Below are 22335 nucleotides of genomic sequence, written 5' to 3'. Positions count from 1 at the left end.
TAAGTTCAACTAGGACTTCATTTCCAATGAGATTATCATTATCTCCTAATTTTCTTTTTAGCCTACTAACATGAAAAACTGGATGTACTCTACAGCCCTCAGGTAAGGCTAATTTGTAAGCAAGTTCTCCAATCCTCTTAAGTATTATGAATGGTCCACAATACCTAGGAGACAACTTCGGACATTTACCTGTTTTTAGAGATTCTGAAGATTCAGGTACCTTAAGGTAGACTTTCTCATTTACTTCAAACTCCAACTTTCTACGGTGGGGGTTTGCATAACTTCGTGCTCTATCTTGAGCTCTTCTTATGCTATCTTTAGCTAACTTAAGCATTTGATTCATATCCTCAAGAAAGTCTTTGGCCGCTTGAACCTTCTCTTTTTCAAGTCCCACTGTCATTGGGGCTCTAGGTTGAAATCCATACATCATCATGAATGGACTAAAACCTGTAGCTGAATGTTTGGCACTGTTATATGCAAATTCTAATATGGGCAAATATTGTTCCCAATTAGTTTGCCGTTTATTTACATATGCTCGAAGCATACCCTCAATGATCTGATTGACTCTTTCAGTTTAACCATCACTCTGTGGATGGTCCGCAGTGCTCATATTCAATGAAGTTTCCAGTCTCTTAAACACAGCCCTCCAAAAATGGCTGTTAAATTTTCTATCCCGGTCACTAACAATACCGGCGGGTAGCCCATACAGTCTATAGATATGCTCCACAAATAGCCTACCTAATTCTGGAGTTTTAACATCTTCACTGACAGGAACAAAATGAGCCATCTTGGTCAACCGATCCACAATTACCCACACAGAGTTGTGCCCCCTCTGTGTCCTAGGTAGTCCCACAATGAAATCCATGGAGATACTTTCCCATTTGCCAGATGGAATCTCCAATGGGTGTAGGATTTGGTGCCTAATGTCATTATCATCCGGGACACATACTCTGCCCTTGTAGAGTAGGTAGCCATCTTCAATAGTATATTTTCTCCACTTGAGTCCTTTATCACCAACCTGTGGTGTGTCGCCATTTCCATGCGACTCCTCAGTGAAAGCCTCTCGATTAGTTGAATCCTTGTTTTTAATTGCTTTCCATATTTCAGAGAAGTGAGGATCAAATTCACATTTCCCTTTTAAGGACTCTAGGAAATCATTCTGAAATTGAGTAAAACTCAATTCATTAACAATTGGCATTCGGCTAAGAGAGTCTGCTACCACATTAAACTTCCCTTTCCTATATGTCAATTGTATATCAAACTCTTGCATTAACTCAGTCCATCTGGCTTTTCTACCTTTAAGCTCTGGCTGATTACAAATCCATTTAATGCTTTCTTGATCAAAGATGATCTCAAACTTTGCACCATATAAATAGTGCCTCCACTTCTTTAAAGCATAGACTATAGCATATAGTTCCTTCTCATATGCCGAGTAATTCCGTTGGGCACGATCTAGCTTTTTGCTTTCAAAAGCTACTGGTCGACCTTTTTGTATAAGTACTGCCCCAACAGCAAAATCATTGGCATCTGTCTCAACCACAAATGGTTCATTGGGATCCACTACTTTTAAGACAGGAGCTGCCGCTATAGCTACCTTTAATTTTTCAAAACTTCTCTTTTGAGGTTCATCCCATATAAAGGTGCTTCCCTTCCCCTTAAGCTGGTCCGTCATCGGAACAGCAATCTTAGCATAATCTTGGATGAATCTTCTATAGAATCTTGACAAACCTAAGAATATCTGTAATTCTTCTAGATTTGTAGGATGTGGCCATTCCAATATGGCCCTTACTTTGTCAGGGTCCATACGAACCCCTTCTTGGGATATTATATGTCCCAAGTATTTCACTTCTTTTGCAAAGAATTCACATTTGGATTCTTTTGCAAAGAGTGAATTATCTCTAAGCAGTTGGAACACTTTTTGCAAATGTTCCAAATGTTTTTTTCTGGTTTTACTATAAATAAGGATATCGTCTAGAAATACTACAGAAAATTTCCCTAGATATGGCCTTAAGACACTATTCATAAGTGTCATGAAAGTTGCTGGAGCATTTGTTAATCCAAATGGCATTACTTTAAATTGATAATGCCCATACCTAGTACGAAATGATGTCTTAGGGACATCTTCTTCCCTAATTCATACTTGATGATATCCTGATCTTAAATCAATTTTAGTAAAGTATTTTGCCCCTTGCAATTGATGAAAGAGCTCATCAATGCGAGGCATAGGATACTTATTTTTTATGGTGATTTTATTTAGTGCTCGGTAATCTATGCATAAACGCATAGTACCATCTTTTTTCTTTACTAGTAAAACTGGTGCAGACCAAGGTGAACTACTTGTTTGGATTTGGCCCTTTCTAAGATATTCCGTTAACTATCTTTCGACCTCATGTTCCTCCGTTTGACTAAGCCTATATGGGGGTTTACAAACAGGGGTAGATCCAAGAATTAAATCTATTTTATGATCTACTTCTCTCTCAGGAGGTAAACCATCAGGTAAATCAGACGAAAAAACATCTTTAAATTCAAACATTAAATCTTTGAAAGAAGATTTATGCTTTTTAACATTACAAAAAACAACATTACTTCTTTTCGATACAGAAGACATAAAATCACCAATGAGAGTGAGTTCAGAAAGATATACCTTGCATTCTTCTTGGTGTAGTAGTCATTCCAATTCCATCGATCAAATAAGAGGAGAGTTAGGCACATCATGTTCTCCTTGAATCTGAAAGACTCTACCCTCTTTTTCAAACATAATGGAGTTATTAAGATAACTCCTCTGTAAGCTATGCCCAAGACTATACAGCCATTCTCGACCAAGCACTACATCTGTTCGGTCGAGATGCACGATTTGGAAATCCAAGGCATCTTGATAGCCTTGAATATCCATCTCTACACCATATATCATGGTGTCCCAAACTTTTTTATCACTACCCTTCGCCAAAGAGACCACATATTTATGGGCACTGGGACTCTCAGGCAATTTTAATTTCTTAACTAATGAGTAGATTAAGAAATTATGTGTTGCACTATCATCAACCATCACTCTTACTCTTTGCCCCTTAATTTTTCCATGCATCCTCATCAAATCATGAGGACCAAAGGTGGGCTGCCACATTGCCGATGATAGACAGCACATGTGGGTGCTATCCTCATGATAGACCTCTACCTCAGTGTACTTTTCAGTACCATTAAGCGGTAACACTTGCACCGCATGCACTTGTTTTTGTGGAGGTCTATTTGGGGCTTTAGCTCCCGCTGGTTTATTTTTAGGACAGTTCCAAGCAGCATGGTCTTTGCCCAAACATTTGAAGCAAAGATTTTCTTGCGTGGCCCTTTCATAATCCTCTTTCTTCAAGAGAGGATAATTTTGTGTTTGAGGTTTCTTAGGTGGTGCCTGAGGAACCTCCTCCTTAAAGTGCCCCTTCCTTTTCAAATTGGAAAATTTACTGAACTTTGGAATAAAACCTGTTTGCTCCGAAGTTCCAATTCTGAATTTCCCGTCGTATCATCATATATTTGGGCATACTTAATGGCTTCCTCAAAGGTTTTTGGAGAATTTCTTTTCACCTCAACCTTATAAGTGTCTTTGAGACCTCTCACGAAACTCCTTATCTTTTGGAATTCATCAATTCCCTTCAGCTTAAGGACTGCCCCCCTATAATTCGCTATGTATTGGACTAGAGTGTTTTTACCCATAGTGCAATTGTCCCAGGCCTCCCACGCTCTTTCTAATTTATTTTCGGGTAAAAACTCTTTTAGGAAGGCTTGTTCAAACTCAGTCCAATATCTAGGAATTTTATCACTCTCCACCATTTATAGGCTTTATTTCCAAGGAAAAGACTTGCTTTCACGACTTGATTTTTAGGAGGTGTGTTCTTGAGTCGATGAAAGTCTTGCCATTATTGCAAGAACGTATTGATCGCATCTTTATTACGTTCCTTTTCTTCCCCATTGAAAATGGGTGGTTTTAAGTCCTTTAGGATGTTCGAGGTTTCTCTAAGTCGAGAGGTAGACCTCTCAACTTGATTAGGAGGAATCGATGATTTTTCAGTAATAGATACCGATTGAGAATCGGCTATCTTAGTTATAGCTTCAGCTAGGGTTTTAAATGTTTCACTGATAACCCCTAACTGTGTTTCTATATTTTGTGTTCGAGTTTCAAGTTTAGTGAATTCCGCATACGGAATTCCATAATCACCATAATCAATATCCTCCATTTCCCTCCCGGGAAGAGATTGATAGGCAGCCCATCATGTGGAACGACAGTATTTTAGATGATCTTGGCAGGCCACTGGGTGCCTCACTCTACATGCAGTGGGCCAGGTGGGAGAGGGGACCTACTTCTTCTTTGGGATCTTGGAAAGCTTTCCGTAGGCTTCCAGAGGAAACCAAATCAAGGTTGACAGGACATCTCAGAGGGAGTGCAGGGAGGATCTTGCAGATTGAGACAGCCCTTCCAGAGGCTTGGATAGACACAGATGATATGCCTCTCACTTCCTCCACTTGGGCAGGTACTTTCTCGAGAGGCGGGGTTCCACTTCAGGTCTTAGCCTTCCGAGATGCACAGGAGGATGCTTTGGTTTTCAGTGTCCAGGATGGTGGCAGATTGCTCATTTCTACAGAGGACATCTTGCTTGAGTCTGCTTTTCAGCCTATCAGGGTTGTAGGCCTTTTGATGCAGGGATCAGATTCAGAGTGGTTCTTAGACCCTGACCCCCAGTTACTCTCCACCGGGTCTTGGAGGCTCTGGCTCTATGGAGGAGTTCCCATCAGGTATTTACAGTGGGACCCCGGAGAGTGGGAGTGGATTGACGCGGGGCATCGAGAGAAGACCATCCCCTTCTTTCGTTACACGGTCAGTAATGCCAGGAGATTTCAGCTCAGTAGTAGAGGCTGGAGACCCTCCAGAGTTCCTCATTGGGAGACTTTTGGTATTACTGCAGATCAGCAGAGGTACTTCTGGAGGAGGCTCTGGAAATCCCACAGGAATAGAAAGATCACTATCTTCTTTTGGCTTTCTATCCATGGAGGGATTGCAGTGAACCCTTGGAGGTCCAGATTCGGAGCCGACCCTACTTGCCCTCGTTGCCTTTCTGCTTCGGAGTCTATTCAGCATTGCTTATGGGATTGCAGACAGGCGAGATTGATTTGGATGGGGATAGCCAGGATCTTCAGTCACTTTGCCCATTCCCCACTTTTTATGACTTGGGGCTCGGTGGCTTGGCTTTCTCTTATAGGACCTCAGGTTTTCTATGAGGGACTTGACTCCTCTCGGGCCATTTCGGTTCGACGTCATCGGGTTGAGTTCTGTTCGTTGGATGTGGTTCCACACCGTCCTTTTACAGCTGTACATGCCTCTGTGGATACTTCTTGGGAGATTATAGCGAGCATAGCAGCCTGGCATATCTGGAGAGCCAGATGCACAGAGGCTATGGAGGGTACTCAGGTTCATCCCTCGTACACATTGGCTAGTATCTGGACAGACATCGTACACACTCTGATGGCCGTATGGACGGGTATGCAGGGGGACTCCCGTGCAGCCTCAGCTAGGAGGGCTTCTTTCTTCAGGGAATGGAAGGATTCTCCTTTCTTCTCTGAATCTACTACAGGGTTGAGATGGCACTTTCAGCCTCAGCCTTGGCTTCTTTCCACCTCACTCTGAGGGGTTTCTTATTATCCTCATGATTTCATGATGTATTCCGCTTTGAGCTTGCTCTCGCGGGTTTTTGTTCTTACTTAATAGAAGTCTTTTTCATTAAAAAAAAAAAAAAAAAATCCTCCATTTCTACATTATCCTCTTGAGTTTTAGTTTGTACCTCCTCATGTATTTCCTCTCTAACTATTGCTTTTCCCTTTCTAGTCCTTTCCTCGGCCTCCCTATTCATACCATCCCTTTCTGGAGTTGTCATTTTAAAAATGTATATTTTTTAGAAAATGTAAAGCAAAGCACTTTATGTCAGAGAGAAAAATATGATGCCCACTTGCCTGGTATTTGTTCGATGGTCTTGAATTCGTCTTCACGCTTTCTTCGATCCACGATTCTTCAATCCCGCTTCTTCCGTTTCCCTCGATGCAGAAATTTGAAATCCTCGATACCTTCTTCTTCTTTCAATTTGGCGAGGCTAAGGAGTTTTGGAAGAAGAAGAGGGTGAGAAGACTTTAAAAAGAGAAGGGGGGTTTGGGACTTTAGAGAGCGGTATAAAGGCTTTGATGAGGTGGCTTTTTCCAATGGTTTCTCAACCTTTGGATGACATGACTCTGTGCTTTTTGAGATAGACGACCAAATGGTAAATTGGCGAAATGACGCGCAGCTTTTCCTTCACTTCTCTATAACTCTTTGTACTTATGATCTTGTTTTGGAAGGTTTACAAGTCCTTCCTTCTTGTGCTAGAAATTGGCAGCAAATCTATTGCAATGGACATTCGGATGTAGACTTCGCAGATCGTTTGCGTCTTCCAATTCGTGATTCCGTAAGTCATCTTTGATAGCCTTGGCGAGTCTGTGAAAAAAGTTTGGCTGGTCACCAAAAGCTATCTTATCTGGGTCGAAGCTTTGTGCTGGCGCTCAAGCATTAAAAAGAACGGCAGTATTCTTAGCAATGAAAGCCAAGGCAAGTATTTTTAGCCAATGCAAGCCATCCGTGGGCACTCTCCACTACATAGAGCGCACCATATCCTTCAAATATGGATCCAAAGGAGCTATTCACCAAGCATCTCAACCCATGTACGATTACGGCCTGTATAATATGAATTGGGAAATCTCATTTCAAAACCAAGTAGCATCTTTACGTTAAGATGCCGTGAACTTCGCTCTGGGTGATACTAATGAGCTTGCCAACTGTTTCAGCAACAATGGATTGAGACGTGTACTTTGCAATTAGCCTTGGAATCCCTCTGCTCATGTCGAAAACTCAGAACAGAATCTCTGCTAGCCCCTTGCGGACAACTAATGCTTATTTCAGCATTATGGGTCTCCAAATCCTTTTCGTCAGCTGCTCCGTGACTTATTACTTGGTAAGTTCTTCATCCTATCAGCGCAAACTATCATCCTTCCAGCGGAAGATTTGACACAGGCTCTGTTACCAGTGTTACATTCCCACAAAAAGGGCTCATCCAAAGTCTCTTCCACCCAACCATGATTCCCAGAGTGCCCTCGTACCTCAACTCCTCTTCGAGTTCCCTCCCTTTTCTTTCTTTTTGGAGCCTATCTCTAGAAATCTCCCCTGAACCCAGTGCTTGCCACTTGGAGTCCAATTGGGTGCCACATGTCCACCATAAAGGACCTTAGAACCCTAGTTCCCTTTAGACCTTAATATCGCACTCCATATTGATGCAAGCACTGTCGAGCCCCTTGGTTTCCCGCTTCACCGTAACCACACTAGATAATACCGGGATTACGGCTGACGTAACAGAGAGCTGCTGCAGTGAGGTGCACCTTGGATGAAGAGGTAGCACTGCATGCGGGAAGAGCTGTGAGGGGAAGGCCTTCACCAGCAGGAGGGAGATGGACAAGTTTCTTTAATTAGGTTCTATAGGAGGTCGTGTGGGGGTAAGTGCTCCCTAAAAAGCAATGGAGGGTAGGACACGATGGCTTCCCGTGAATTTTGGTGGACTGCATGGAGACTGGGTCCATGGGGTGACAAGTGGTGCCATGAGTCATGGGTGGTCGTGTCACATATGCTATGCCACCTCCAGGCTGCCACATCATTATGCCATGTGTCATGGCTGCCACATCATCTTGCCACATGTCATGGCTGCCACATCAGCACATCACGTGTCATGGATGTGACATCAGCATCCCACATGCCATTTGGTGGTTGTATCATACGATTCTGGATTAAGGTTGTCTTCAACCAGTCTATTTGCCTAACCAATTAAATTCAGTTTGGGAGGCCAATACTAGTCTGATTTTGACTTGTGTTTGGCAATTAGCTCTATTCAAAGGGGCTAATCGAGGATTGATTTGGCTTCTCACATATCCTATTATGCCTGTTTAGTTTGTCATCTTGTCTTGTACTCTTTCATGTTCAGAGGCCTCCATCTAAGGCTACTACAAACATTCTCCTTAATAGTTGATGGGTCGGTATATATTCTATGCATTTGACTAGTCCGGTGTTTAGGTACTCGTGGGTGGGTTGTGCTCTTTACATTTCTCTTAAAGAGATACACATGAACTTGTGGGACATTAATGCCTGTAACCCCTTTACTGGGGTCCACCCTTGTCCCTCAAACCCTAGATCCTAGCCAACTAGTACCTAACTGTACAGTAGGTACTAGGAAAACATATAAATATATGCAATACATGAACTACCGAGCATTTGGATATGCTTTGTGAAGAGGAGTGATATTCTCTCCTTCTTTTATTTGGTTGACCTCAATTGAGGTGCTTGCTCATAAGCATCAAGAATGTCAATAAAGTCCTAAAATATTGCCCTCTCCATCCATTTAGCGTATGCAGATGGAAATCCTTTCAACTTCAAAAGATACTTTTTTGTAACTTCCTCATCATCCCATGATAAAATGTTGGAAGACTATCTGTTCAGGAACCAAGAGTATCATATTATCCTCTATTACTGGTAGATCTTCATAGATCAGGTTTCCAAGGATTTAATAAACTGACATGGAAGACATTATGTATCTAACAATGTGGTGGAAGATCGAGCCGAAACCTGAAACCTGGTTAATAACTTCCAATATTATGAAAGGGCCATAATACGTAAGAAAGAGTTTTGAATAGATCTTATTTTGTCCCACCTTGGTTTTCAATCTAGCTTCTTCGCACTTAAGCAAAACCCATTGACCTTCCTTGATATCGTAGGCCTTTTGTCTTTTATTTGGACCTGCTTTTGTTTTCCTGATCTTTTTCAGTGGCTGTGTGGACTTTGGCATAAGTGGAGTCATAGTCCTCTACAAATTGGTTAGCAGCAAAGATCTTATGCTTAGTTCCTTAATGGATTCGGCAAAGGTCTACCATACATGATTTGAAAATAGGTTTTTCTCGTTGAGGAGAGAGTTTTTCCACATGGTCTGCTAAGTCATGAAAAAGGAAGAAACTACATCTGCTGCGCACTTTTAAAAAGGTTGGTTTTGGTCATAGATAGAAAACTGCCAGGCCCTCATTCTCTGTTGTGCTGTAGATTTGTTTTTCCACATTGAGCTACTAGCTAGCAAAATATACCGGTCAATTCTAGTCTCCTCCTAATCTAATTGAGCTAATATGGCCCCTACATTAAAGGCACTTGCGTTAGTATGAACATGAAAGATAAGTCACAATTTGGTTGTCTAAGGATAGGCGCCTTCAGTAACGTGCCCTTCACAAGCTCGAAACCCTCATTCTCGTTGATAGGCAGTACAATATCTATGTAAAAGCACACATATTACGTGAAGATAAACATGAAGTTTTGATGTCTCTTAGGTTGTGTAGGATGGGTAGGCTCACAATAAGCTCCAACTTGGAGACCTCTCTATACACTTTCCAAGACTCCAACTGAGATTTTGTAGATGATGTACTTGGATCAGTGGAACTCATGAGAAGCACCCTTACAAATGTAAACTGAGAAATCATCCAAGAACGTCGAACTTGACCATATTTTCTTTGAACACCTTGGTCACTAGCCTCTAAGATGTGGCTTGGGATTCCACTATACATGGTTACCTAGAATTGGCAGAATATCAATCCGCTCTAGAAAGGGAAAGTGACTCCAAGGGGACAAGAACATGAATGGGATTTGGAAACGACAACATCATGAATGGTGGGGGTTTGAGAGTGAAATAATATATATAATGATGGATTGCCAATGGTGGAGTCTACAGAACAAAATACATGACTCCTATCACCAATGTTGGAAGAGTCTACATAATATATATAAATAACAAAAATGGATTGGCGAAATGACATTAAAAAACAAGGCAACTAGGAAAAGGTCCTCAAAAGCCAAGCAGTTAGCATCAAGTTGGACACAAGAAGGAGAACTTCTTGGCTCATACAAAGCTGAAAAACTGTCATTTAATGACTAGTCCCTATGGAATGGCCTAGGGAATGGTTGCTAGGCGTACCAAGGGCATACCCTAAACTTTCCCTAGACATTCTCTAGCCATTTCGTATACTTGAGCTTCCCTAGCCGTACCCCTTTGTCATCCTGGATAGAACAACATTCCAAAGTTTCATGAAGGAAACATCCTTAACTGGTGACTTTTCCACATCCCAAATGGCATTTATGTCGATGGTCGACCGTCGGTCACTCGCTCTGAGATTTGGCTGTATGCATTGTATCGATTCATGAAGGAATAGATGGCATGGCCTGCCGCCTGTCCAATACTCAATTTGTGAAAGGCAATGAGAAGTCGTCAGGTTGGGTGATGCCAGCAAGACTCCTGTAGTCCACAAACATGCTTGGCTTGCCCTTTTCTTTTCGGGAATCATGATTATGGTGCTGGCCCATTCTGTGGTCCATCGCAGAGCTGAGGCTATCTTGTTGAGGACTCCGTTCATTGCCTTGGCGTAGTTTAAATTCATTCTATACATAGACTAAGCAAAGATGTTCAGAAATTCTTGAAAGAGGCATCACACAAAGGTTTGAGTGTTCCCGTACCCAACATGCCAACTTAATGTTCTTGGCTTGCTTAGAGTTACCAATATTCACATACCTCCAGTCTTAATCCGCTGGAAAAGAAAATGTCATGTGCAGGCCTTTCCTCAATTGGAACATCACCTCTAATTCCCTCTTGCCAAGCACATGAATAGGTGGATTGCTCCCCATCATCCTCCCAAATTGTCCCACTTATCCTCTTCCTTTTGGCTTGGTCAAGAGCAGCTTTGCTCTCCATGATGACTTGGTGTTCTCTTCTATGTATGCTTCTTGGGCGGTGCCTAGTCTATCAAGTCCTCCACGGTGCACTCTTGGGAGTTCTCCAAATCAAAACCCATATCCCTTAATCATGCATTCTCTTTTTGTGTATATGTATGTGTGTATATATGCATGCATGCATGCATGTATCACACATAAAGTGTGTGTGAAAGAGGATCCCCCCCCCCAAAAAAAAAAGAAAAAAAGAAAAAAGTGTGTGTGTGAGAGAGAGAGAGAGAAATAAAAATGTATTAACATCTTTGGGAGGCCTCGCGAAGCCTATGAGACAAGGTACAACGAGAGGGAGAGAGAGAGAGAGAGAGAGAGAGAGAGAGAGAGAGAGAGACCAACACACGTGTGCATACATGCATACATGTGTGCATGTATGCATGCAAATGTATAGACATACATACTTATTTGTTTCTGCTAATTTCCTGAACTAATGCTGACTTGTGGCAGCTCAAAGGAAGAATATATAATACAACATTTATAAACATGCAGCCAATAACAAGGCCGTCTGCAGCTCAGGTATGACTTGTGTTGATTTCTTGGTAATCACATAGCAAACTATATCAAGCATTGGAAGGTTCAACATTTCTTGTGTGTGGATGGATGGTGTTTTGATGTACGGACAGACTGCAATAACTATGGAGGTGTGTGAGAGGCTAGGGATTGGCTGATTTGGGATGTCATAAAGTGTGCGTGCATAATCAAACCAGATCTGGGTGTCAGTGAGTGGCAGAGGGGACCGTCCTTCTAGAAATCTCCGCCAGAAGTCCTTAGAGTTGTTACTAAACAAATTGTTCTATAGCTCCTCCTCGTTTCGACGAACGAAGTCTAGTTTCTTCCTCCGTACCAATCTACGGTATTCACATAGCGTATTTGGTGCGCTCGGAAGACTGTTTTTGGTTTCGAATCTAAGTTGACGGCATAAGGCCTTACACTCATCATCGTACCAACTATTACAGGGTACGGTTCCAGGGAGTGGTGGGCGGGTGGAGCGGGTGGTGTGGGGAAAAGCGTGAATGGTAGCCTCGTGTAGTGAGCGGGTGACAAGGGCAGCACGATCCTCTAAAAGGGGTATGAAGTCAATATAAGCGAGAAGTATGTACAGACGGCCAGAGTAAGAAGGTGAGTGATCCCGATCAAAGCGTATATCATGGTAGGTGGAGTAAGCAGTGAGTGGGATGGAAGGTGCTGTGCGAAGGGAGGTGGAGATGCGAAAGAAAAGGTATGTATGATCAGCCCCTAGGGGGAGAGGTGCTACAGTGAAGTCAGTAATGCGAGATGTGAAGACAAGGGATCCCATGATGTAATCAACAACACTGGAGCCCCCCCATGTGGAAAGCATGTGAAACCACCTGAAGCAGGCCATCTGTCAAGACCATTATAGATAATGAGATCATGTATCCTGCCTAGGTCTAATAGGGCCTGCCCATAGAGATGGCTCAACACACATAGACACAAGACATTTTCGCATCTCACTGAAGAGCCACCATGGCACCTGGATATGCATTTGGAGCACTAGCTTTGCATGTTTGAGTTTTGATATTAGCTTAGCACTCAGCAAGGACGTTAACAAGCACTTTGCTTCAGCCCACAGTGGCGTATATGAGTTGCTTTCTTGATTTTTACTTTGTCTCATAGGCCCGCAAGGATGTTAATACAACTCTCTCTCTCTCTTTCTCTCTCTCTCTCTCTCTCTCTCCTGGCCATGCTTCTCCATCTCCTCCGTCTAGCCCTGCTCCCCCGTCCTGGTCTACACCACGCCAACCCTACTGCACTCCTCCCCGTCTAACTCCTTTATCCCGCCATTCTCCTTCCCCTTTGTTGTGGATCATCTGGCTGCTGCACCTGCTAAGAATGGGCTCCCATGTTGTTTTCGGGGGGCTTCGCTAGCCCCTTGCTAGTGTCGCGGGGATCCCTAAGCCCGCCCGCCTGAGCTGCGCTTGGCTGTGGGCAGCCAACAGCCCGACTAGGCTGCACCTGGGTTGAAGCGGCCACTCGCTTCCAAGCAGCTGCTATCATCACACTCCTCTCCCAGGACGCTGCCCAACTCGAAGTCTTAGCTCCCCTAGGTCTCTCTAGACCCGACTTGTTGGATGATCTGTTGTGTGCAACAAGATCAAGGGTAACCCAAGACCCTTCAAGAAGGTGACCAACCCTATATGTTCAGTCATGCTGCTGCCTAGAGCAATGAAGAACTACCCCCAACGTGGATAAGGAGTAGCTGGAGGACCTACAAACACAAAAAGGGGTGAAATCAACAAACATGGGTTTCAACTGAAGAGGTTCAACACTCCATCAAGAAACTGCAAGAAGGAGCTAAGGCGCCAAACACAATGCCCACACAAGGTTTCATAGAAGACACGTGGGGAAAACAAGCTCTAGATAATGCCATGGTAGCCCTCTCATCATCAAGGACAGCTCACAAAACAACAAATGATGTATTGGCCTACCTCAACAAAATATGCCTTGCATTAATCGAGAGTACCGACAGTTTGGAGGCCAGAAATGTGGCTTTAATGGCTGAGAAGGTTCATGTACACAAGACACTTAATGCAGTCAAGAAACAAGGAGGGAAAATACAAGAGGAATGGAGGAAAGAAAAGGCAAAGCATGAAGAGTGGGAAAAAGAGAAAGCAGGATTGAAACCGAGAGAACCAGCCTCCAAGGCAAGGTACACGCATTAGGGATTGAACTACAACAAATGACAGACATGCAAGTGACCTCAGAAGGGGGCTGCAAAGCCATGGATGAACTTAGAACAGAAAATGCAACTCTCAAGAGGGAGATGGCTGCCATGCAGGCCACAATGAATGGAAAACATGCTGAAATTGCATGACGGATCACTAAAGGAAAAGAGGAGATGCTTGAATGGACATCAGTGGTTAAAAAGGGAGCAGCAGCCCCTAAGAAGGAATTCATTTTTGAGGCTCTCAAGGAAGAGAAACGGAGGGCCATCAAAGCTCTAAATGTGCTGGTAAGAGGCTTGACAGCAGGAGATACTCCAATGGCAGATGCCCAAGTGTTGTTCACTAAGATGCGTGTCAATCTCATGTGTGAGACAGCTTGGAGGGTAGGCAAGGCAGAGACACCAACAAGACCTTTATTGCGGAAATCCGGAATGCCATGGATAGATCTACCCTCATGAGAAGGAGGGGAATTGTGAAAGGGACAAAGATATACTTGGATGATGACCTGACTCTCCTACATTAAGAACATAGGAGGGAGGGAATGGTACGAGTAATGGCAGCAAGAGAGGCAAGAAAGTGGGCTGCCTACAGAGATGGCAAAGTGATCATTAGAGAAAGAATAGATAGGGGGGAGAAAGAGGATGGGGAATTATGACAGTGTTGGACCAATGGGATGTGTGCTCAAGATGGACTGAAAATGGCAGTGTGGGATTGCAATGGTACCCTTTGGTCCCCGGGACGGTTCTCAGAGACCTACACTGATAGAGACATGATCTTTTACTCCGAGACACATGAGAGCCCAGAGAGGGCTGCCCACAGTGACGGGATACATCTGGGAATCAGCCCACAAGGAGATGAGAGGAGGTAGTGGGATGCGGGGCTCGGGAGGAGTGGCTGTCCTCTTCAGATCACACGTGAGACCACTCATATCCGTGGTGCGGGGAGAGGAACATGCACGACATATGTGGGTACGAGTCCAGCTACCAGTTGCACAACCAATTTTCATTGCAATTCGTTACTTTCACCCCAGACACATCATCTTATGCATGTGAAGTCACTACAAGGGGACACAGACTATATGAGACTTTACATGATGATATCACGAAGTTTTCCAGAAAGGGGGACATCCTTCTTCTTTGCGACTTCAATGTACACATAGGTGACAGACAAGTTGGCCTGCTAGTCTCTAGATTTTGATGTTGATTCCCTCATAGTACCGGAGATAGATGCAAGCAAAGGTAGGGATAGTGAGGCAATCAACAGATGCACCACATGTGACAAGATACGGGCGGCATCCACTTGGGCTAGGGGATGTCCATGACTTGATCATATACAACGGTCTCCACAAATGGCCATGATCTGGTGGGCTCACTTGTTTCCCACATGGTGGGGGGACAAGCAAAGTGGACTATCTGTTGGGTCCACTAGCTTTTGCCTCACGGATACACGATTTTACTATGCCCCCTCCTCCAATTGGTGCTAGCCACTCATATCTAGCCTCTTGTATCTCGGCTGCCATGCTAGTCACGAGGGCTCCTCCTACATCCACTCGTGTTGAGATCCATTTTGATCATGCTCTTGATCTGGTATACGTGAGCCACTTGGCCTCGGAGCTTCAGCCCTACTTGGAGATGAGATGGACCTTGCTCACACCTCGGATACCCTTGTCTCAGTGATACAAGATGTTGCTACCAGATCCTTTCCAACGACTTGATCAGCACGTGTCCCAAATGGGAAGATGCCCCAAAACCCTTGGTTTGATGAACGAGTGCAAAGAGAAGAGAGATGAGAACTCACCTCATGCGTGAGCGAGCATTGGAACATTTTACTTCATTGGAGGCACAACGGATCTCACATCAAGTGACACGGCATAAGAAGCGAGCTTTCCTCATACATAGGATGGATGAGGTGATCGGATCCTTTTGTGGGAGGGATCCTATTATTGGTTGGGGGCTCTTATAGGAGGGGAAGCCACCCATCCCCATCACGGATCCATTTTTTGGCACACTTATGCTGAGGGTCTACAGGCTATGCACGATGGGGGAGGTCGAGACAGAGGATTAGCATCTTCTATGGCATTAGCAACTCAGGGTGATGAGAGATGCTGGTATGCGCACACATGCATATGGTTTGATAGATTGGGTTTTCATATAGACAAGATGCCACCCTTCTAGTACAACATTGATGCTCCGTTTGTCCCATTTCAGGGCAACGAGTTCAACCCGATCATCCGAGAGGTTCTCCTATAGTTACACACATTAAGGACTTGGTTGGCATAGACAGAGTATCCTGTGAAGCTCAATCTCTATCTGGACCACTGCCTGCACATCTCCGAGGAGGGTTTCATTATCCCACCTGGGTACACCCAGATCCAGCTCCCGCACTCACTTAGGATTGTCATTGGACAGTTCCATGTATCATCGCACCGACTCCATATCGAGAGCGGCGGGCGAGCAGATGGGATCCCCAGAGAGAGTCGTATGTGCACATTATGTGAGCGGCACAAGGTGGAATCAGAGGAGCACTTTATCTTCTATTGCCCAGTCTACTATGAGATCCGTGGACGATACCATTGCGTTTTCAGAGACGACAAGGGCCTCTCCAGATCCTTTGATACCCAGATCAGAGATGCCTGGCAGCTTTCATCCACGAGGCAATCCGACATAGAGAGCATCTCATAAGATCACAGAGATTGGCATAGGGGGCCTTGCCTGGCCCGTCCCATAGTATGATCACTGAGTTCTTCTAGTGAGCATGCTGCTCCCTCGGCCACAAATAGCAGGTGAGAAAGAGACCCGAAGATCGAGATGCGACACACTCAACAGAGGAGAGATGCACAGATCACACTCACCTACATTTCTTCTATTTTCAGACCTGGGGTACGGCCGACCGGGGTTACTGTGGTGCTCGTCATGAGTTGGGTAGCTGCTAGGAGGACACGAGGGATTACTCATCCAGATAGCAGACAGCGATCTATCGCGGGCTTCGTGCCTACACTGCCTAGTCCATCTCGTCGGGTGTACCTTGACGTTCCCTTATGCAATGTATTGCATTGTATTGGATCAGACTGCATCTCCAATGGGGATGATGATGCCAAGGATGGATGTAGATGACATGTATGATGATACCATTGACTATGTCTACGCATTTTCCTCTTGCATGGGTTAGGATGCTTGCTCAGTAGCTCCACACTTTTGCTCATTGTATCAGGTTTTCTTTCAGTCTCATAGACTCAGCAGTCTTTAGCAGACTTTAATAATCTCTCTCTCTCTCTCTTCCCTGTTGGGCAGATTTTACAGATTCTTGGCTCTCAGCGGAGTCTTGATTTGGCCCATCTACCTTTTTTTGGTTCTTATTCTACAGATTATGTGCCTTTCGAACATTGAGATATCCTCCCTGAGATATTCCTGCATTTCCTACTTCTCCGTCGGTGTCTCTCGCTTGTAGAATTTCATTTTTTCTCCCGGGTCGTGCCATAGTTTCTGTACCAGTTTTTGCATGACTAGCTCTTTTATTTTCCCTTCTTCGTGTAGGATATATACAGCATGTAGCCCCCATCACTCCATCCGCTTGACTCCTTGTCTATGCCAGCCTGAATTTTTTGTCACCTCCATGGATCTAACGAGAGTCTGCTTCGTCCATCTTCGTTACCTTGGGGAGGTGTGTTGTGTATTGGCATGAGAAAGTTTATTAAAAGACTAAGACCAAAGTATCTATGAGACTAAAAGAACTTGATATAATGAGATGAAAGGGAGGAGCCTCTAAGCAGGCATCAACACCCATGATGAATAGAAAAAATCCATAATCATGAAGATACCAATACACAAGGAGAAGGCGCTGTTGGCAGTTTAGTAAGCTTCGTGGGGCATATATTTCTCTAAGGTTGGAGAGGGATAACGTATTAAGACACATGGCATATAGCCATGCAAAGGTTCATGTGGGTTCTTCTACAGGCGACCCTTTCCACCTTTGGAGGATCATCTTCTCATGGCCGGTTTGCAAGACGAATTGCCTTCCATGAAAGTCGGGTTGCTAGGAGTAGGTGGTGGCCATCTGTGGCGCTATTCTCATCTACCCTCTCGAGACCACCATTGACTTCCTAGATCTAGTCAGGGCTGGCAACAGCAGGCTCCCGAGATTCGTTATCATGGTAGTCGGTGCTTCTTGGTGATTGCTCGGAGTAGCCAGCATCAGAGATGGTCTAGCGATGCTTTCTCCTTATAAGCAGCAGGTCGCCATGAGTCGCTCTCTCTCATGCACGTGAAAATGGTGTCTTGTAGCAATCTTTGATCTTGTGTGGCAAGTTTCTCAGGTCGGCTGTGTCGGTTATAGAGATGGTTTGGCGATGCTTCTCCTTATAAGCAGCAGGTCGCCATGAGTCGCTCTCTCTTATGCACGTAAAATTGGCGTCTTGTAGCAATCTTTGATCTTGTGTGGCAATTTTCTCAGGTTGGTTGCTTGGCGTTATCAATCAGCATGCATAGTGGGTCTTGTTGTCAGTCTATGTGACATCTTTACTGGTCTTCCTAAGGCCTTCTGTGGCAAAGCTATCTCTAAGTCAAAGTTTCTTGTAATACTGGAACGAGCCTTGTGTGGATGAGCAGTAAGTCTTGGTCTTTCAATAAGAAGTGATCTCTCTTTTTTGGTTTGCTTTATAGTCAAGTTCATATGGTATGTGTCAGTTTATGTGGGATTGGAATGTCTTAGGGCAGATTGGAATGTGTAGAAATTTGTGACATGTCATTGGGAGCGGTCCGTATCCATCTCCCGTGGCACTATCACCTCCTGTTGTCTGAGAAAGAAAGAAAGAAAGATGTATTAACGTCTTTGGAAGGCCTCGCAGGCCTATGAGACAAGTACAATCTGAAATGGCACATACAAGCCGCTATGGGCTGAAGCAAGGGGTTCGCTAAGACCCCTGCATGTCCTAGAGAAACTATGGGCTTGGGAAAACAATGTAAATGGGGGGGATACAGATACTCAAAAAGCATATCCAGGTCCCATGGTGGCTCTCCTATGTACCGAGAGGATATCTCGGAGTTGCGTGTGACGGGTCGTCTCGCGTCGTGGCATGGGGGGGCGTGGTTTCCGAGATCTCTGTATCCAGCATGCCATGTCAAGAGTGACTCCTCGGCTCTGGTGCTCCCCTCTGAGGAAGGATGTGATAGGCAGGACCGCCATAGTGCGTGGTCTAGCCACTCTCTGCTCTGCTCCTGAGTGTTGTCCCCTCTCATGAGCCCACTCTACCCTCATCTCATCTATCTCCTCTGTCTCAACCCTGCTGTGTCCTGGAGCTGACTGCAAGGCATAGGAATTTGTCACCTGTCTTTGGGCTGCATCTATCTCTAGCTTGGGTGGGATCACAGGCTGCCTGATCTGTCTTAGGGTCTCTCTATGCCTTTGCATCTCCTTCAAGTAGAGACCGACACAAACCTGGTCTTGGAAATGGGGCGAGAAAGTGGTCCAAACCCAAGTCCCTCCTAGTACAAGAAGTGGTATCGACCTCGAATCTCATAGTATGCTAGGCATATGCATAAAGAGTGCTCCTCTGTCTCCACGTCCCCCAAGGTACATAGTCTGCATATCCGCTACTCTCGTGGTATCCCGGCAGCTCTACTCGTCTCTATACCCAACTGGTGGGATGAGACTCTCATCTAGTCGATAGCAATCCTAAGCAACTGTGAGATGCATCTATCCTCCAAGGGGGTCTAATAATCATTCCATCCTCTAAGACCTCGAGAAAATGGCCCCAATAGAACTGGATCTTGGTGGGAAACTCTTGGCCCCCCCCCCCCCCCCCCCCCAAAGTTCGTGTTGTATGAGGCTCCAAGAGACCAACCTTATGATGCGGTTGGTCTTGTGTCATGGGATCAAATGAGATGGGGCATCCAAGCTGTACTGGAAGGGCAGAAGTCGATCCATTTGTATATCCTAGCTATCAAACCATCTGGAGATACATGCATACCAAGTTGTGCTGACCCCACTATTTGCTAGTCGCCGTGATGACTCCAGTGCTAGTCTCGGCAATCTCCCGCTAGGCAAAGACCAAACCCTGTAGATGTATGTCACTGTCTAAAAGATAGCATCAATCTGGAGAGGTGTCATGGTGAACTCTGCCTGTATAATCTGGTGAGGGACTGAGGACTTACTCCAGATCCTCCGGGAGCCCACGATCACTTGTAGTCGCTCGAACCTCTTCCAATCTTTCGCCAAGAGGTCACCTCCCCAAAACGTGCCACGTACATAGCTGTCGGCCTCACTAGTGTATTAAAGAGCCATTCTTTCATATGGGGGTCCTGGAAGTGCTTGAAAGCACTTTTGCTCTAGGCGGGCTAGAGCCCCCTGCCCACGTGTGAGTCATTGCCCTAGGCGGGCTAGAGAGAGAGAGAGAGAGAGAGAGAGAGAACTGTAAAGATCTAAGAACTGAAAGTATTTGGCTACTCATTACCATCTTTTGTTATATGCAGATAAGTTCAGACTCTACATCCAACAAGCGAGACGGAGGTATTGTCGCAGGGTTAGTCCTGTTTTCTGTAGCATTTATCCTACTTGTTGGGATAACAATTATGTACTATAGGTACAGGAAAAACAGGTCAACAGCTTTTGTTCGCATCATGCATTGAAGAAGCCACATACTCACAGCTGTTTGGTCCCAACATGGTAGTTGACAGTGTGATATTTGTAGGCCTTGGGTGGCAGAATTTAGTCAAGAACGTGGCCAGTTGTAATGTTTTAATTATGAGATCGGGGTATTGATTATCATGAGCTCCACGCCCGGCTTAAATTTCGTTATTTATACAATATCCGTGATAGTGTTTCTCTCTCAGTGGTGAAGTTGAGGATTTGGGATTTGGGACTAGAAGTTACAAAACAGAACCACATGTACTGCTCACAAAAGGATACAATCATTTCCCACATATGGTTTTCACACCAGATCTCTTTGATGATGATCCATGAGCTGTAAACTTTGTTCCACAATAAAAGTGACAGTTTCGGACAGTATTGGTCTTGTCATCGTTGCATGTGTGTGAGACTTTATTGAGTGTAAGAGACATCATTCTCACAATAGCTTCCTTTTAGTCAAACGTTTTCATTATATGGGATATCAATGAAGTTGTATCTTTCTGTTTTTTGCAGTCCGTCTCTTTAGTTAGTGTTGACCTCATTCTTGGCCATACAATTACTTGGTATCATATCATGTGTTGCATGTGTTGGAGATCTATTATTGAGCACACAATTTCAGCAAGTGCTTCAAGATAAAATGTTTTTTGCAGTCTGTCTCCTTAATTACCATGTGCAAACGATCAGTGTTGATCTCATCCTTGGCCATACAATCATTTGGTATCATATCATGTGTTGCATGTTTTAAAGATCTATTATTGAGCACACAATTTTAGCAAGTGCTTCAAGATAAAATGAATGCAAAAAATAATATTGTCTTTTTAGAATGCATCTAGTATGTCTCTAGCATGATTACAGACACCAAATATTAAGAGATGACTTCAAATGCCGTTGGACTGGTAACTCTTTGTGAATCAATTTCATTGTATCTTGTGATAGTTTTTGCTCCTGTTTGGCAGCCTCAACAAGAGGCTTGTAATGTTCAAACATGCAAGATGCCAAATGTAGATATTAACAATTTGAAAGTATCTTGTTTGTGGAAATCGTTAATAAACTTCCACAATGTTAATGGATCTTACAATGCACAACTCAATGGGCTCTTTATTACTCCAATCATTATCGTAAACCTAACAACATTCTAGCGTAATTAGAATTTTGTCTATGGTAAAAGTTAGCAGGGTGTGCAATTTGTAAGTAGAAGTAAACGGAGGATATGATAGGAGTGTGGCAACTCTTGATATATTCCCCAAAAATGGATTTTTACTATCCAAGAAAAAGGACTAGTCGGATCCCTAATAGCTTTATACATCTAGGGTACATCCCTTCATGAGTATGGTTGTGAAAATGCAAGAAGTTATCTAGCTCTATATTAAACAGGGAATGGATCTCAATTTCTTAACTACTCAATAATAGCTGCCTATACTCACCCTCAACTTGATGTATTATTCTGAAATGATTGAAGGCAAGATTTATGAAAGCAAACTATAATTTGCTACAAAGTATTTATTAATGCCACCCCAAAATTGGATTTGTGCAATTCGTGGAGGAGATTTTAATCTTCAATAGCAATTGACAAATTTGGTTCTCTCTAAAGAACAAACATGTTTTGCAATTTTGTTCACAATGTAATGCAGCGAGGAGAGTTAGAGTCTTTGAAGCGTAAACAATGAAAACATTAACTAATGGGTAATGAGCAGCTTTCCCATAATTAATGGGACTAACCCAAGTATGCCTTCTAACACCGTTAGTGCATAGAAACTAGTAATGTTCATAAGAATGCAACTTACAAGTAAGTTTGCAATCTAAAAAACGAGAGAAAAACAACTAGCTTGTTTGTCCTCTGCTCGTATATCGTTGGTGGTAGTACATATGCCGAGCTATGATGTAAGACTATCAAATATTGTCAGTGCTTAGAGTTTCTCCAATTGTATTTTGCACCAAAGCAATTCCTTTCCTTCCCATGTACTCTTGAAGGAAACGATAATGAACTTGTATGCGTTTCAATCTTGCATGGGATACCATATCTTTTACAGTATTTTTTTGAGCTCTACAAGGGGTCTATCACCTTTAATAGATGGAGATGGTGAATGACATGCGATTAAAATTTCAAGTAGGGCTTCGTATAAGTGCAAGTGGGATTAAAGATTATGTCAATATGGTTAGCAT

At 43.9% G+C, this 22335-nt stretch overlaps 1 protein-coding gene across 2 annotated transcripts in view; it reads left to right on the top strand.

The window, feature by feature from the left end:
* LOC147889838 (uncharacterized) overlaps window positions 1–20593 on the top strand; it is a 174515-nt gene extending 153922 nt beyond the window's left edge. For both annotated transcript variants that reach the window (XM_087391646.1, XM_087391645.1), the window contains 2 exons: window positions 11312–11380; window positions 20016–20593. In XM_087391646.1, coding sequence (XP_087247772.1) covers window positions 11312–11380; window positions 20016–20171 — 225 coding nt within the window. In that variant the 3' untranslated portion in view covers window positions 20172–20593. The remainder of the gene's footprint in view (window positions 1–11311; window positions 11381–20015) is intronic.
* The last annotated feature ends 1742 nt before the right edge of the window (window positions 20594–22335 follow it).

Source organism: Dipteris shenzhenensis, chromosome 20 (assembly GCF_047967505.1).
Source record: "Dipteris shenzhenensis isolate YYH24624 ecotype China chromosome 20, Dip_SZ_1.0, whole genome shotgun sequence".
NCBI classification, from domain to species: domain Eukaryota; kingdom Viridiplantae; phylum Streptophyta; class Polypodiopsida; order Gleicheniales; family Dipteridaceae; genus Dipteris; species Dipteris shenzhenensis.
The sequence above is the reverse complement of the archived record's forward strand: the minus strand, read 5'-3'. Positions and strand labels throughout refer to the sequence as shown.